Raw genomic sequence first — 18,397 nt, forward strand, 5'->3', positions numbered from 1 at the left:
GTCTATCATTTATATCCCACATTAAACATGAATTGGGTTGAAACTTGGGAACATTTAAAATCTTTTTGTTTTCTTATGGAAAAGAAAAAAAGATGATGAGAGTGAGCGGAGCCAAGGTAGAATGGAAGGAGCTGGGGCGTGTACTAAAATCTCCCTCTCAAAATTCCAGACCCCTTGGCAGCTCTGGCTGTGACCTTGAAAGGCTTCTGTGGGTAAATCCGGACTATGGTAACCCTATGTATTTCAGATCTGGCAACACTGTTTCAACCCTCCTTACAGCCAGGAGTTAAACACAGATCCAGAAGTTGAGATCTTTTACCATCCAATCACTGCACTGCATTTGCTGTCTTAATGCAATTTCATGAAGCACTTTGCACAAAAATAAAATTCATTGAACTGCCCAAATAAACACTAACAAGATGTAAATGTAAAAGTACATAAAGTGAGGTTCAGAATTTTCAGAAAGATTCAGGTCTCAAGAACCTCAGGGACATAGATGCAACAGGATTAACTCATTTTCCTGGTCTGTTAGCTGTTTTCTACACAGATCCACCTTAAGTAGGTGGGAAATCCTAAAATGACCTCAGCAGAAGGGAGGAGCTCAGCGGAAGTGGGAGGGAGGCAGAGAGCTCATAAGGGAGGAGGGGATTTTCTTATTTAGTGTCTGCAGTGCAGAGCTGCAAAGAGGGAAAATACTTAGAACAAAAGCAGAAACTTTCTGTCTTTTGGGCCTGGAAATCCCTTCAAGACCCATCTCAGATGTGCAGAGGGAGAGAGGAGGGAATTTGTCTGAGACCTGGAGCCAGCTCAACTTCTTCCTGTTTTATTCATCTGTCCAGAAAAAGGGAAATCTCCATCTTGAATCCATCCCAGCAGCAAAATTCAGAGGGAAGACAACAGGGAAATGTCTGCCCTAGTTTCTGATCAGGTAAGAAATTATTCTCTCCCCTCTTTGTACACAGGGTTCCAGTAGTAAAAGGAAACATTTCTGTGCACAGCTTTTTCAGCTTTCTCTTCTCTTTCTTTATTTGTCTGTGTTGGAGTGAAGCAGTAGGTCTAGTTCCACTTAAGATCAAAGAGGTTTACAGTAAACTTAAAACACACAGAAAATTAGAAAATAAGTACATAAGTATTGCCATACTGGGAGGAGCAAAGGTCCATCAAACCCAGCATCCTGTTTCCAACAGTGGCCAATCCAGGTTACAACTGTCAAGATCCCAAAAAGTACAAAACATTTTATACTTCAACTCCAATATAAGATTTATTAAAAATTTATATTATACACTATGACTAACATAATCCTCCATTATATTGGGGATTACTGGACTGCAGTACAACTCTCTGCAGAGTTGGGGGGGGGGGGGGGGGGGGGCGGAAAAGGCCAAGTCTTCCATGGAGGGGGGGAGGGAAAGGCCAAGTCTTCCATTCAAGATATATAATTTTTTCAAACTATCTTCATTTTTCATTTTCATAATAAGAATTTAAAATAAATCTGTTTAAGCACTTAGCTTAAAGTAGCCAGTATAATTTACCCGGTCTTGGGAGCTCTGAGGGTTTGTCTGCTGCCGGTGGCGGGTCCGCTGCGGGAAAACTGCGGAGTTCTGTGCCGCTGCTGAGGTGAAGGGAGCCAGGTATGGCTGGTAGGAAGAGTCCCAGATTTGCTGGGGCCTGTGAATCGCTGGGCATGTGAGCACAACATTGGGGAAACGTCTGACATCATCAGTGACATCACCCAAGCATTTGCGGTAGAAAAAGATACTGATGGCTCCAAAGCCTCAGGATAGGAACCACTGTACCATCAATTTTATTCCATAATTTGAGTGAGGGGGGACTTGTGACCTGAGAATGGTCTAATTATGGAACTATTACTTTGGCTGAAATCGGGGTGTTTGAGCGATTGCGCATGCCCCCATATGGCGCAGTTTTAATTAAAGAAAGCCCAGTGGTTGCTGGGGAAAGGAGGGGGAAGCTTATGGGCTTTTTGGTAACAAGGGTGACCCTTAAATGGCACAAAAAATCGCCCAGGTGCAGTGAGGTCACCGGATACCTACACTGACACCTAGAATATAAAATAAATAAATAACTTTCAAAAGTGTACACAAGAGTTTTAATGGAAGTATTCAGGTTTGGGAAACTTGCACATGTCTGCCATGGGTTTATTTGTGCTCTGGCTTTATGCAAATTAGTTCTACGTTGTGTATTTGGGGGTCTAATTTAATGCAAATTTTTACATAATTCACGTTAGGGCACTGCTCTAATCAGGGGCGCAGCCAGACTTTGTGGTGGGAGGGGGCCAGAGCCCCAGGTGGGGGGCACATTTTGTTCTGCTGCCGCACTGCCCACCCATCCCCACCTTGCTGCCTGCCACTCCCCACCCACTGCTGCAGCAAATACCTTGGCTGACGGGGGTCCTCAACCCCCGCCAGCTAAAGTCCATCACTGGTCTCCAGTGCCATTGCATTGTCTACCCTTCTTACTGACAGAGATCATATAACAAAGTCTATTAAAAGACATGATAATGAAGCTGTGTCTGACGATGTCCTGTCTGCTGTTACAGGCATTGGTCACATTCAAGGATGTTTGTGCTTGTTTCTTGGAAGTGGAATGGGACATTCTGGGAGAATGGCAGAAAGAGCTTTACAAGAAGGTCATCAAGGAGATTCATGACATCCTCACATCAAAAGGTAAATATGCCTTAGCTATCATTATTTATTTATTAGGATTTATTTACCACCATTTTGAAGGAATTCACTCAAGGTGGTGTACAGTAAGAATAAATCAAACATGAGCAGTAGACAATTACAGCAGTAAAAATATTCAAATAACAATACAAAGTATGGCATGGAGGGGCATAATCGAACGCGAACGCCTATCTCCATGGGCGTCTATGTACAAAAACGGGTACATGAAGAGGCGGGACAGACCGTATTTTCGAAAAAATGGATGTTTTTCAGCTGGGCGTTTGATTTTTTTAGCGATAATGGAAACTAAAAACGCCCAGCTCAAAAACGCCTTAATCTGAGCCATTTGGTCGTGGGAGGGGCCACGGTTCGTAGTACACTCGCCCCCCTGACATGCCAGGACACCAACTGGACACCCTAGAGGTCAGTGTGGTGGACTTCAGACAACGCTCCCACATGCATAGCTCCCTTACCACGGGTGCTGAGCCCCTAACCCCCTCCCCCAAAACCCACTACCCACAAATGTGGGGCACCTACATATGGGTACAGTGGGTTTTGCAGACCTCCCATTTACCAGCACAAGTGTTACAGGTAGGGGGGGGGAGGGGCCTGGGTCCGCCTGGCTGAAGTGCACTGTGGTACCCACTAAAAGTGCTCCAGGGACCTGCATACACGCAGGCCTCTAGGACTTGTTGCTGCTATATAACATTGGTACACCAGTTGACACCTGAAGACTAATCTTTCCGAAAACGTCCTTTATTGGAATAAGCACGCTTACTCACAGTTGACTGCAGATCAGAGGTTGTGCCCCACTGGCAACGAGTCTCCCTGGTACTGAGATGAGCAGAAGGTCAGAGCTGGCAGAATGGTGTACAATGCCCTCTTTCAGCCACATTCAAGGTAAGAACTAAGTTCTGTAACGTGGCTAACACGTGAAAGGGATCTAAAACTGGCTTACAAAAATGGCCACTACCTCATGGACTACCGGAAAACAAAACAGGGCACACTCTGACCCAGTAAACGGGGAAAAGCACCATGGGAGTAGAGCCTACCAACTACCAATATCGTGAGCATTTAACACAAGCTAGTGGAATCACAGAGTCCAATACCCTACACCCACCACAATGCATTGCTGATGTGACCCAGCAGTGCCCTTAACAGAAAAGGTGTCACACTCACCCGAGAGCCACATCAGAACCAAGGAAAGGCTGTCACAGGATAGAACACATTCTGCTGTCATGGAGGTGGGTACGGTATTTGAGGCTAGCATAGAGGCTGGAAAAAAAGTTTTTAAAGTGGGTTTTTTTTGATGGGAGGGGGTTAGTGACCACTGGGGGAGTCCGGGGAGGTCATCCCCGATTCCCTCCAGTGGTCATCTGGTCAGTTGGGGCACTTTTTTGGGACCTGTTCGTGAAAAAAAAGGGTCCAAAAAAAGTGACCCAAAATCACGGTAAAAACGCCTTTTTCCTTGTCATCAAGCAGATGAAGCCATTACGTATGGGTTGTGTCCATCAACCAGCAGGGGGAGATAGAGAGCACTCAACTTTTCACAGTGCCTCATGGCCAGCCAGCTCCACTGCCTCTTCAGTATTCTCTATCTCCCCAAGAAGGGTGGCTACAGCTTCTTCGAGCTCCATCAAAAATCTGCCTGGGGGTGGCTCCTGGCTTGCCAGTTGTTAGCCGGGGTGTTAGAGGCTATAGCAGCTTCACTTTGAAGGCACATAGGTTAGCCCTTTCCCTGCCTTACCCATGCCCCCGTGGATGTGGACATATTAGCTTGCTTTTCCCTGTCCTTTCCCACTCAGTGGATGTAGGCACATTGGTTCGCCTTTCCCTGCCTTTCCCACTCATCTGAGCTTCCGGAATTCTTATTACCTCTGCTTTCCTCACAGCATTAAAAAAAAAAAGGTTTTCCTGTGATTCTTCTATGGGACCGGAGCTGTGATACTCGGTCCGGTGAGGTAAGAGTGTTTTCTAACTCCTCCGGGGTGGGCCCGCGATCGGGGTGTTGCTGGTGCGAAACCGCCATTTTGAATTTTCCCGCCATTTTCGGCGATGGCTGCAGAAAATGTAAAGCGCTGTTCCTGGTGTGGCAAGCGCAAATCAGCAGCGGGGCTCTGTAAATCGTGCTATACAGGTGTAAGAGCCGGCCCGAGCATGGCGAGCGATGATTCTTCCCGCTCAGAGCTGGCAGCGGACGCCATTTTGAATTCTCCGCATGACGCGGCCTCCGTAGAGGCGGAGAGCCCTGAGCCCGGGGGGGGGGGGGGGACACCTCGAATTGAGGCTATTCAGGGAGCGGCTAGCCCCGGACGGGATCTGGGTGCCCAGGGCGAGTTTTTCTCCCCTGATTTTGTGTTATTTTTGCATAAAGCATACATGCTGAAAAGAGCTCTCCCTGAAAGGTCGTCTGAGGCCCCTTCTATTGTCGTCCCCCCCCCCCCCCCCCCCCCCCCCCCGGTGGATTCTGGCCTGGGACTGCCCGCTGAGGCTATTTTCCCTGTTAATTGGCATAAAGAAAAGCGTAGAAGGGCTAATTCCCCTTCAGATTGTGGTGCACCTAATTTTTCCCCCCCGTGGTCGGGCTGTGAGGATTCGGAGAGTTCTGGCAGGCCTTCGTGGTCTGAGGAGCCAGAGTCAGGTGCAGAATTACCACAGGACATGGATGATCCCTCCGCGATGAGGATTTTCCACCGTGATGAGCTGCCAGCGCTTATTTCAGATGCCCTACAGGTCCTTTCTATTGAAGAGCCTGACAGTGGCATGGCCTCCTCTGTGAATCCTAGGATGGCTAGTACCAAAAAGCCTGCTCGAGCCTTTCCTTTGCATAACTCCATCCAAGAGCTTATTTCCGCTCAGTGGGCTGACCCCGAGGGACCTTTGAAAGTTTCCAGGGCTATGGGGCAATTATACCCTCTGCGTGAGGTGCATTTGGCTCGCTTTGCAATGCCTAAAGTAGATACCCTAGTCACTGCGGTGACCAAGAGAACTACCCTCCCTGTGGAAGGAGGAGTTGCCCTGAAGGATATACAAGACCATAGGCTGGAAGCAGCACTTAAACGGTCCTTTGAAATTGCAGGTCTTACTGTTCGGGCGTCTGCATGCAGTTGTTATGCTGCTAGAGCCTGCCTGGCATGGTTGCAACAGGCAGTGGAACAGCCCGGAGATGGAGCGGAGCCCTTCTCGGATGTGGCTCCGCGGCTGGAGTCGGCCTTGTCTTTTTTGGCTGATGCCCTTTATGATATTGTCAGAGCTTTGGCTAAACAAATGACAGTAGCAGTGGCGGCTCGCCATCTTATTTGGCTACGACATTGGGCAGTGGACATGGCCTCTAAGCAAAGGTTGGTGAAGTTGCCCTTTCAAGGCCTTCTCCTATTTGGTGAGGAGTTGGAAAAAAATTGTTAAAGGCCTGGGAGATCCTAAACCCCAGCACTTGCCCGAAGATAGGCCGAGGCCTTCCTCCAAGGGCCAGGCGGTCCACTCCTCTTATAGACCTCGCTTCCATGAAGCTAGAAGGTACCGCCCGGGGCGTACTGCTGGGTTCACTTCTCGTGCTCGTTTTTCAGCAGAGGAGCTCCTTTTGCTCGGACAAGTGTTCCGCAGCCAACCGGCTCTAGGCCTGGAGTTCAGGGGCGACCCTCTCAATGATGGTGCGCCGGCCCCCCTCCTCGCTTCCTGTCATCGGAGGATGTCTTTCCCTCTTTGCCGAGGAGTGGGCCAATATTTCCTCAGATCAGTGGGTTCTGGACCTGATCAGAGATGGCTACAGAATAGAATTCAACGCCCCAGTAAGAGACATGTTTGTGGAGTCCTGATGCGGTTCTGCCGCCAAACGGGCGGCGGTAGAGGAGACTTTGCAAGGTCTGATTCAGTTAGGGGCCGTGTCCCCGGTACCTCCCGCCGAACACGGCTACGGCCGATACTCCATCTACTTTGTGGTGCCGCGAAAAGGTGGGTCTTTTCGCCCTATTCTGGACTTAAAAGAATTAAACAAGTCCCTGAGAGTGCAGCATTTCCACATGGAAACCCTGCGCTCTTGTCATTGCTGTGGTACAGCCAGGAGAGTTTCTCACGTCTCTAGACCTGAAAGAAGCTTACTTGCACATACCAATTTGGCCCCCGCACCAGAAGTTTCTGAGGTTTGCGGTGTTGGGAAAACATTTCCAGTTCCGGGCCTTGCCTTTTGGCCTCGCCACAGCTCCCCGAACCTTTTCGAAGGTAATGGTGGTAGTAGCTGCTTTGCTCAGGCAAGAAGGTATCAGGGTTCACCCGTACCTAGACGACTGGCTCATCAGAGCAGACTCTGTAACAGAGAGCTATCAAGCTACAGCCAGAGTGGTCTCAGTACTTCAATCTCTAGGCTGGGTCGTCACTATGGCCAAAAGTCACCTGACCCCCTCGCAATATCTAGAATATTTGGGGGCCAGGTTCGACACAGACTCGGGCTATGTATACCTACCCAAACTAAGGCGGTGCAAGCTTTAGAATCAGGTCCGTCTGCTCCTGAGGATGCCCCGCCCGCGAGCTTGGGACATTGTCCAGCTGCTGGGATCGGTGACAGCCACATTGGAAGTGGTGCCCTGGGCGAGAGCGCACCTGAGACCTCTACAGTATTCCCTACTTCAAAGATGGTCTCCAGTTTCTCAGGACTATCAATGCAGACTTTCTTGGCTCCTGCGGACTCAGCATGGAGTGGTGGCTCTCAGACAGCATGCTGTGGCAAGTAATGCCGCTGGCGCTCCCCGATTGGTGTCTAGTAGTGACAGATGCCAGCCTGAAGGGCTGGGGCGCACATTGCAAGGGGAAGCATGCCCAGGGTCTATGGACACCCGAGGAGTCGGAGTGGTCCATCACCCGCCTGGAGTTGAAAGCAGTGTTTCAGGCACTTCTGGCCTTTCAAGTGACCCTGGAAGGATTGGCTGTCAGAGTGATGTCGGACAACACGACAGCAGTGGCCTACATAAATCGACAAGGCGGCACTCAGTGCAGAGCGCTGGCCGCGCAGGCCGAACAGATTTGCCACTGGGCCGAGCTGCATCTTTAGTTTCTGTCAGCAGCTCACATTGCAGGTCAGAGCAACATGCAAGCCGATTATCTAAGCAGGCATCAGATCGATCCAGAAGAATGGGAACTAGCAGACGAAGTATTCCTGCAGATATGTGCCAAATGGGGCAAGCCCGTGGTGGATCTTATGGCGACAAGTTCAAATGCCAAAGTCCCGTGCTTCTTCAGCAGAAGGAGAGATCCTCGCTCAGCAGGGTTGGATGCCTTGACTCAGCCCTGGCCTCCGGGCCTACTATATGTGTTCCCTCCGTGGCCCTTGATAGGGTGCGTGCTCCTGCGGATTCGGCTGCACCCAGGAGAAGTGGTCCTCATCGCCCCGGATTGGCCCAGGAGGCCTTGGTATGCAGACCTCCGACAGATGCTAGTGGAGGCTCCCCTTCCTTTACCTCTGGTACCGAACCTGTTGTCACAGGGCCCGGTAGCCATGGAGGATGCCTGCCGCTTTGGTCTTATGGTATGGCGATTGAGAGGGCGCAATTGAGGGACAAAGGCTATTCAAACTCAGTCATTTCCACTCTCCTGCAGGCCCGCAAGCGTTCCACTTCCGTGGCTTATGCCAGGATTTGGCGCCATTTTGAGTCTTGGTGTGCTTCAAAAGCGATCACACCCATGCGGGCTCCTGTCTCACCGATTCTGGACTTTTTGCAGGATGGTGTACAAATAGGCTTGGCCTATAATTCCCTGTTGGTGCAAGTGGCAGCGTTGGCCTCCCTTCGTGGTAAGGTTGAAGGCGTGTCTTTAGCTGCTCATCCAGATGTGGCACGGTTTCTTAGTGGGGTGCTTCGGCTCCGGCCTTCCGTGCGAGCACCCTGTCCAGCTTGGAACCTGGGGCTAGTTTTGAAGGCCCTACAGGCTTCTCCTTTTGAGCCGCTTCGGCGAGCATCGGAGAAAGATTTGACACTAAAGGCCATTTTTCTTTTGGCCATTACTTCAGCGAGACAGGTGTCAGAGCTCCAGGCGCTGTCCTGTAGAGACCCATTTCTGCAATTCTCAGAGTCCGGGGTCACGGTTCGGACCGTGCTTCCTTCATGCCTAAGGTGGTTTCAGCGTTTCACCTAAACCAGCCTATTTTCTTGCCCTCCTTTGATAAGGAGGAGTTTCCAGAATCTTTTGGGCAGTTGCACCTGTTGGATGTGCGCAGAACTCTGCTGCAGTATCTGCGAGTTACTATCTCTTTCAGGATCTATGATCATCTGTTTGTTTTGCTATCTGGTCCTCGCAGAGTGTCTCCAGCGTCTAAAGTCACTATTTCCCGCTGGCTCAAAGAAACTCTCTTTTCAGCTTATCTGCTTGCCGGCCGGTCTCCGCCTGTAGCCTTTAAGGCGCATTCTACCAGAGCGATTTCTTCCTCTTGGGCTGAAACTGGAGCACACTCTCGTCAAGAGATATGCAGTGCAGCAACATGGGCTTCTAAGCTCTCTTTTGCCTGACATTACAGGCTGGATGTGGCTGCTAGGAGGGATGCGCGTTTTGGAGCACAAGTGCTAGCGCGTGGTGTGACCTGTTCCCACCCTATATAGGGATTGCTTTGTTACATCCCATATGTAATGGCTTCATCTGCTTGATGACAAGGAAGGGAAAATTAGGTTCTTACCTTGGTAATTTTCTTTCCTTTAGTCATAGCAGATGAAGCCATGAGCCCTCCCTGTATGATTGTTTGTATGCTGTGAATCTGTTTCAGGTTCTGTTCTTGTTTCCTGAAGTTCCTTCCTTGGGAGAAAGTTGGAAAACAGTCTTCAGGATTCATGTTCACTTATAGGAGGATGAGTCCATTCCCTCCAGTTTATGTTTTGGAGGATGAGTTTATTCCCTTCAGGAGGTTGCGTGTATCCCCTCCAGTTATACAATAAGGAGGAAGAGTTTATTCCCTCTAGGAGGATGTGTTCATTCCCTCCTTTTGAGTTGCCCTTGTTAAGGGGCCATCGTTCGCTGTGAGGAAAGTTCATGTTATTCCCATTGCGGTTTGCCATACTGCTTTGGAAGATTCAAATACTGAAGAGGCAGTGGAGCTGGCTGGCCATGAGGCACTATGAAAAGTTGAGTGCTCTCTATCTCCCCCTGCTGGTTGATGGACACAACCCATACGTAATGGCCCATACGTAATGGCTTCATCTGCTATGACTAAAGGAAAGAAAATTACCAAGGTAAGAACCTAATTTTCCCTTTTTTTCGATTATCAGCTAAAGACACCCATCTCTCCTCGGCCGATAACCACACCCCAGTTCCGCCTTCACCACGCGTCCAACACGCCCCCATCAACTTTACCCGTTTCCACGACGGATTGTAGTTGGAAACGCCCAAAATCGGCTTTCGATTATACCGATTTGGGCGCCCACGGGAGAAAGACACCCATCTCCCGATTTGGGTCACAATATGTAATCCGTTGGGTTGGTCGTGAGCCCTTGGGCCCTGGCCGAGGCCAGCAATGCGCCGACCCAGGCCAAGGGGAGACCGACCCACCACCGCACACCCCAGCTACACAATACCCCCTAAGCTACCCCTCCCCCCAGTCCCTCAGGAAGAAGGGAAATAGGCATACAGGCGGGCCTCGCGGCCGAACCGGAACCCACACAGACAGAGCCACTCGTGCGAGCCTCACGGCTGAACTGGAACCCAATCACACACAGGGAGGGGTGAAAGAACCCAGAGGGCCCCAAGATGCCAGACACGCGCTGAACACCAGCAATAGAGCAGAGGGGGAAACAAAGGACCAGAGCGGGCCACGCCCACGCAGGGGACTAGCGCAGGACAGGGGAACTAACACAGCAACCCCCTCCCCACCAGGGTAGGAGCCCCAGGCAGAAGCCAGAGGAACCAAACACAAAGGAAGGCAGAAAGCCTTTGCCTCAAACCCACTGTAGACAGAGGCACACAGAACATAAAGGGTTAAGCTTGTAGAGCCAGCAGAGAGAGAGTGCCATAAATCAACAAACAATCAGAGAGAACGCTTCCCCTCCCGAGAGGGAGTGGGTGTTGGATTATTTGTAGTAAATAATTAGCAGATTTTAGTACACACAGCTTCAGCTTTAGAAATGTTAATTTCTTTCTTCATCTCTCTCTCATTCACCCCTGAATAATTCACTGCTGAGTCACTTTAAAGTTGAAGTAACAAAACATCTGTTTACTCACAGTTTGCAGTTAGATTATAATCAGACAGACTTATATATACATATTACTATACATTTGTATTATCAGCTCCTTCCATGTGCTTAGATGGTAATGGATGCTCACACCACCATAGATCCTCTCAGGTTAGGAGAGATCATGAGCTCCATGTGCTCCATGTGCTGCATGTGCTGCATCTAACCCCTACAGGAAGTTGCATAGCTGTGTGACCTCTCTAAGTAATTCACATCAGAGGTCACAGAGTAATCACAGAGAAATAATAGGTGACAGGCAATGCATGTAAAATACGATTACATTCCAACAAACCCCTTCTCATGCATAACTGTCATGCAATTATTTATTCATACAAAGTCCAAGCTTTATACGCAGATTCACAAAATGTTCTCTGGGTAACGGTTTGGTCATGATGTCAGCTGTCATCTCACTGGTGTGACAATAGTGTAGACTGATGACCCCTTCTTTCGCCAACTCTCGCACGTTGTGGTATTTCGTTGCGATGTGCTTGGTGCGTGACTGAACCTTGTCATTCTGTGACAGTCGGATGCAGCTCTGATTATCTTCCATTAACTGGATTGGTCTCTGTTCAGCTATTCCAAAATCCAGCAAAAGTTTTTTCAATCCACATCAGTTCTCTGCACGCTTCCGATACGGCCACGTATTCAGCTTCTGTAGAAGACAAACTCACAATACTTTGTTTATGACTGGCCCATGAAATTTGTACATTTCCATACATAAACACATATCCACTTGTGGATTTATAATCAGAATGATCCCCTGCCCAATCTGAATCACAGTAACATATTAGTTTTGGATTACTATTGGCTGAAATCTTTAATTTACAATCAATGGTACCCTTTAAATACCTTACCATCCTTTTAACTGCAGTCCAATCTGATTTGGTAGGTGAGCTGACCCTTCTGCTCAAAATTCCTACTGCATTTGCTATATCAGCCCTGTATGTGGTAGCTAGATATAAAAGCTTACCTATGGCTGATCTATATTGGATGTTATCTGGTAAAGGTTCTCTTACTGTTTCATCCTTCAGAAAATCAGTGATCATGGGAGTGCTTACAACTTGGGCATCTTGCATACCTAAACTTTCAATAAGCTCATTTATTTTCTGCTTCTGGCTTAGAAGATAAGAACCATCATTTTGTTTCTCAATTTCTATACCAAGATAGTATGACACATTACCAAGTTCTTTTATCTCAACATTGTGGTTTAAACATTTTACAATGTCCTTGTACTCTTGCTCACTTTTGCTTGCAATGAGCAGATCATCAACAAAAGCAAAAATGTATGCATATTGTCCATTTGTGCACCTAGTGTACAAGCATTTATCTGCTTCACCTTGCTTAAATCCTAAATTTGTCAATATTTCATGCAATTTTTCATTCCAACATTCTGCACTTTGCTTTAATCCACAAAGACCTTTGTTTAATTTACACACTAGCTGTCTTTGTTTTGTATTTATGAAACCTGTTGGTTGTTCCATGTACAAGTCTTCAGTTATTTCTCCATGAAGAAACGCTGTTTTCACATCAATGTGGTTGACTTGCATGCCTTTTGAGACTGCAATGCTCAGAAGTGTTCTGATTGTCGTGTGTTTCACTACAGGTGCAAACACTTCATCAAAATCTTCTCCATATTTTTGAAGATATCCCTTTGCCACTAATCTGGCTTTATACCTTTCCACTTTTCCTTGTGCATTCCTTTTTAACTTGAATACCCATTTGCATCCTATAGCTTTCTTGCCAGGAGGTAATTTTGTAAGAATCCAAGTATTATTTTTATCCAATGCATCAATTTCTTCTTGTGCAGCTTTACGCCATTCAGCAGCTTCTTCTGCTGGCATTTTCTCAATCTCATCCCATGTTAAGGGCTCTTGAGCTTCTGCTGACTTTGTTAGGTAAGACAGTCTTGGGGGTGGAACACCTTTGTTTTCCCTGGATGAGCGTCTGACAACAGGTTGGTCTGACCTTTCCGCATCCTCAAAATCTGAGAGTTCTTCTCCAATTGATTCCCCTTCTCCAACTGTACTGTCTTCTTCAATGATCCTTTCTGTGTCTGCTTCCTCTGCCTGTTCCTCGTTAGATACAGGTGAGTTGCTTTCAGACATCTGCCTTGGTATGGCATTTATATACACTGGCATGTCTATTATGGTTCTAGTTTCATATTCTGGATGATAAGGCTCATCTGGGATAATCCAGCCTTTATCAACCCTTTTGTTTTCATCAAAATATGTAACATGTCTTATGCCAACAATGCCAGTTTTCAGATTCAAAATTCTATATCCTTTGTGTCCTGGAGTATAGCCAACTAAAATGCCCCTTTCTGTTGTGGAATCCAGCTTATGCCTTCTTTGCTTTGGTACGTGAGCATATGCTGTACTTCCAAATGTTCTTATGTGTGACAGGTTTGGCTTCCTACCATGCCATGTCTCATGTGGTGTGCGCTCAGCGCCTTTAGTTGGCATTCTGTTTTGTAGGTACACTGCTGTGAGAATGGCTTCCCCCCATAGTCTTTTAGGGAGATTGCTATCTGACAGCATACATCTGGTCATTTCCACAAGTGACCTAAATTTTCTCTCTGCAACAGAATTTTGCTCTGGTGTATAAGCTACTGTTGTGATATGCTGAATGCCTTCTTGTTCTAGAAATGTGCACATGCTTTGTGAAGTGAACTCACCACCATTGTCGGTCTGAAGAACCTTTGGTTTTCTTTCAAATTTATTGCTCACCATGGCTACGTATTTCTTCAGCATGTCTGTGACTTGACTTTTCTCTTTCAGCAAATAGGCCACACAATATCTAGAGAAATCATCCAAGAATATTAGCACAAATCTGTTATTTCCCAATGATGGGATATTAAACGGTCCACATAAGTCACTGTGTATTAAGTCCAGTACTTTATTACTCCTATTTCCTGTGTATGCAGGAAATGAGGGTCTCACACCTTTTTGAGTAACACAGTCTATGCATTTCTCCATTTTACCAGCATCTGCACTTATCTGAATGCCGGTGGCCAGTTGCTTACTGTAAAGATCCTGGATCACCTTAGAATCACGATGTCCCAGGCGGCGATGCCAGATTTCCAGACTACATTTACCATCATTCTTCCTTACTTGCGCCATATGTGAGGCTTCACCTGAAATGTTCAGCTTATAAACATCATTATGCATAAAAGCTTCAGCATACACTTCATCATTTTTAGAGATTGTGCACTTACTATTTTCAAAATGAATCACAAATCCCTTCTTATCTAATGTAGATACACTAAGCATATTGCAAACTGCTTGGGGAATATACAAGACATCACTTACAGGAATTTCTTTAACTTCATTAGACACTTTGCATTTTAAGAATCCAATACCTTTTGCTTGGATCTTAGCAGTCCCTGCGTTTGCAGTTTTAAGAATACCTTCCTCTGGACACATTTCCTGAAAGAAATTCTTACAATTGGTTAAATGGCATGTGCTCCCTGAATCCAAAATCCAAGTACTTTCATTTGAATTATTATTTACCATAGTCAAAGATTTTTCTGCCATTAGAAAGCCCTTGTGTTTATCTTTGTCCTTCATACATTTCCTGGTTTGAAAATTCTTTAGTTCCATTGGCTTAGGTGAGCTAGAGGGAGTGTTTTGTGTTTCCTTACACCATTTAGATACATGTCCCTCCTTTCCACATGAGTAGCAAATCAGCTTGCCCTTGGGTGGAGTTTTCCCATAGCTCCGCCTTCCTCTGTTCTTTGCCAAGAAATTTGTTTCATTTCTCTCTGACTTGCTTTGAGAACACATCTCCTCAGAATCATTTATTATGCATTCCTGCCTTAGTTTTGATGTTGCCTGTTCAAAAGATTGCCCTTCAATGGCCTCATTTACAGACCTAAAAACATCAAACTTCTTTGATAGTGAGGTAAAAAGAAATGCTCTTTTCAATGCATCACACATGGGAATTCCAGAAAGTTCTAGCTTTTGAAATGAAGACATAAGATACATAATGTGATCATTACATTTACTTTTATCCCTTAATTTGGTTTCATTCAACTCTGCCAACCAAATTGGTTGCTGCTTTGCATATGTAGTTGCATACATAGTTCTCAGTTTATATAAAATGTCCTTTGGTGTATCTTTTCCCTCCACTAATATGGCTTGTTTCTCTGAGAGAGCTTCCAAAAGCATGCACTTCACATAATAGTTTGCATTGTCCCATTCAGCCATATTTTCAGCTGTTCTGTCTTGGTCTAAGCATATATCTAATCTTTTTGCTCGAAGGAAACATATGAATCTTAATTCCCACTGCTGATAATTAAACTCAGTTAATCTAGGCACCTTGAGAGAATAGAAAAATGGTGAATTTCCTCCCTCAGCCATTTTCTTAGCCTTCTGTCTGCTGTGTGGGGGGAGAGAGAGACAGACTGAATCTTTCCTTTAAAACTTAAGAGAAAAATGTGGCCTTTTTTTCTGCCTGGTAATATTTCTCTTCTTTTTCAATTCCTGGCCCTGGGCCCATAACCCTTTTGTTGGATTATTTGTAGTAAATAATTAGCAGATTTTAGTACACACAGCTTCAGCTTTAGAAATGTTAATTTCTTTCTTCATCTCTCTCTCATTCACCCCTGAATAATTCACTGCTGAGTCACTTTAAAGTTGAAGTAACAAAACATCTGTTTACTCACAGTTTGCAGTTAGATTATAATCAGACAGACTTATATATACATATTACTATACATTTGTATTATCAGCTCCTTCCATGTGCTTAGATGGTAATGGATGCTCACACCACCATAGATCCTCTCAGGTTAGGAGAGATCATGAGCTCCATGTGCTCCATGTGCTGCATGTGCTGCATCTAACCCCTACAGGAAGTTGCATAGCTGTGTGACCTCTCTAAGTAATTCACATCAGAGGTCACAGAGTAATCACAGAGAAATAATAGGTGACAGGCAATGCATGTAAAATACGATTACATTCCAACAGTGGGGCCCATCCAAACAAACACACTGGCAGAGGCAGGAATACAATACACACAGTACACAAAGGGTTAAACTCACTGAGCCAGCAGGCCAGGACACTGGGAAGAGAAATCCTTAAAACAAACAAACAAAGGAGAACGCTCTCACTCAGCCCAGAGCCCCGGAGGCTGAGCAATGCCCAGCCCCCACTAAACAAACGAGCAGCTGACCCTGATTACAGAGCTACGCACACACACACACACACACACACAGCAGCAGCTAACCCAGAGGGAAGGAAAAGAATACTCTAAATCAACACAGATCCCTGTCAGAACCTAGAGCACGTTCTGAGAGAAACCTATCAGGCTTTCCTGTTACCACCAGATAAGTAACGCAAAAGCAGAGAAACTCTTCAGCTGCAGGCTAAAGTACTATCCCCTGACGTCAGCACAACCCCTGGCAGCCAATCAGAAGAGACGTCCCCCCTCCCCCTCAGCCAAACCGGCAGAATCATAACACAATATAGGCGTTTTTCTCTTTCGATTATAAGCTGGATAGCCTACTACTTACAATGTCAACAAAATATGTAATAAAACATTTTAATTGACAGTGTAGGGCATAATAAAAGAGCATATAGACAGGTAAGAGAGTAACAGGAGTTAGAAAATATGGTGATTAATTTAAAGAAAGGTGCACATGAGTTTAGAGAGATGGTTAAATATTATCTCAGCTAAGGTAGGAGTGGATAAACATGTCCTGCTGCAGTGTATATGCAGCCCGTGTCACTCCTTGTGTGAGTGAGTGAGATTAACAAGTTAGTTACTTCTTCCATTAAAGGCCGGGTGGAAGAGCCAAGCTTTTCACCTGCTTCCTGAAGTAGAGCTAGTCTTGTGTTAAGCGGAGCCTTTCAGGCAGTGCATTCCAGAGTGTGGGGGCTACTCCGGAGAAGGCTCACTTGCGGGTATCACATCGTGCAATGTCTTTTGGAGAGGGTGTGGTTAGTGAAAGTCCTTGGTAGGACCTTAGTGTCCTTGGCGGTGTGTTGAGGATCATCCTATTCTTCAGGTACTCAGGGCTATTTTCTTTGAGGGCCTTGAAGATCAGACATAGAGTTTTAAATTTTGCCCTGTATTATACTGGTAGCCAATGAAGTTTTTGCAAAAATGGCAATTATGGAATGGGTGCTGTTATTTTATCAGAGCTGGAAAGGTCCCATGGGCACCTGAAATTGAGATCTGGCTTCTGACGCAAAAGATGCTGCTCTGCGCTGTGAGATAAATGTTTACCTTAAAGTAGAGGCTTCATACAAGACCAGCTGCAGTCTGTCTCCCTTTTCTGTACAACAACATTTTGACCGTTCTTGCTGTGAATTACAACTTACTACTACTTATCATTTCTATAGCGCTACTAGACGTATGCAGCGCTGTACACTTGAACAAGAAGAGACAGTCCCTGCTCGACAGAGCTTACAATCTAATTAAGATAGACAAACAGAACAAATAAGAGAAAAGGGAATATTAAGGTGAGGATGATAAAATAAGGGTACTGAATAAGTGAATAAGGGTTAGGAGTTAAAAGCAGCATCAAAAAGGTAGGCTTTTAGCTTAGATTTGAAGACGGCCAGAGATGGAGCTTGACATACCGGCTCAGGAAGTCTATTCCAGGCATATGGTGCAGCAAGATAAAAGGAACGGAGTCTGGAGTTAGCGGTGGAGGAGAAGGGTGCAGATAAGAGAGATTTACCCAGTGAACGGAGTTCCCGGGGAGGAGTGTAGGGAGAGATGAGAGTGGAGAGGTACTTCTGTATAAGGGGACTGACTGTCAGCTGCTCACTAGTCAGTTACCCCATAAAGTGTGTAACCCCTTCAGATGGTAACCAGATATCACAAAGAAGTTTGACACCTGCTGTGACTTCAGCTTAGAGGTTCACGAATAGAAATGAGGTACCAGATAACCTCCAACTTTTAATATAAATCAGGCAGCAAATTACAGCTCCCTCTTCTCTCCAAACCTTGTTAGGCTAATACAAACAGCCCAAGATTTAGTGTGTTGATTTAATTCTATATTTGATGCTCAAGATTGCATGCAATTTAATTGCATAATGAGCCAATTAGCACTGATACGTGGGTGCTAATTATGCTGATTGGCATTAAACTTACACATGGATCTAGAAAGGGGGTGCAGACACAGGAGGGGCATGGGTGGATCAGGGGCGTTCCTGGAATTTGCACATAGTGTTACAGAATAACAAAGATTCCTGAGAATTTAGACCAGGTTTCAGTAGGTGTAAATCCTCACACCTAAAATTGGGCGCACATCCTGGCGCAAAAGGAAGTTTTCCAGGGGCTCTAAATATAAATTTAAATGCCATTTTCCTACTTACTTACAGGTTATTCAATTGTTAATCGTGATGTTATTGTCAAGATAAAAAAGGAAGATGAGAAATATTTGACTCAACATTTTGAATGGGAGGGAAAAGAAAACCCGAATAAGAGTAAGTAGATGTTTTGGATTTGAAGGGCTTTGAATTTCCAGATTAAAGTCTCCAGACATTTGGAGACTTAAAATCCATT

At 46.0% G+C, this 18,397-nt stretch overlaps 1 protein-coding gene across 1 annotated transcript in view; it reads left to right on the forward strand.

The window, feature by feature from the left end:
* Positions 1–676: 676 nt before the first annotated feature.
* The window catches only part of LOC115466832 (gastrula zinc finger protein XlCGF26.1-like), a 230,390-nt gene continuing 212,669 nt past the window's right edge, over positions 677–18,397 (forward strand). Inside the window, exons 1-3 of the mRNA XM_030198380.1 lie at positions 677–928; positions 2,558–2,684; positions 18,214–18,318. Coding sequence (XP_030054240.1) covers positions 905–928; positions 2,558–2,684; positions 18,214–18,318 — 256 coding nt within the window. The 5' untranslated portion in view covers positions 677–904. The remainder of the gene's footprint in view (positions 929–2,557; positions 2,685–18,213; positions 18,319–18,397) is intronic.

The sequence above is a fragment of the Microcaecilia unicolor genome, chromosome 3 (assembly GCF_901765095.1).
Source record: "Microcaecilia unicolor chromosome 3, aMicUni1.1, whole genome shotgun sequence".
Taxonomy (NCBI): domain Eukaryota; kingdom Metazoa; phylum Chordata; class Amphibia; order Gymnophiona; family Siphonopidae; genus Microcaecilia; species Microcaecilia unicolor.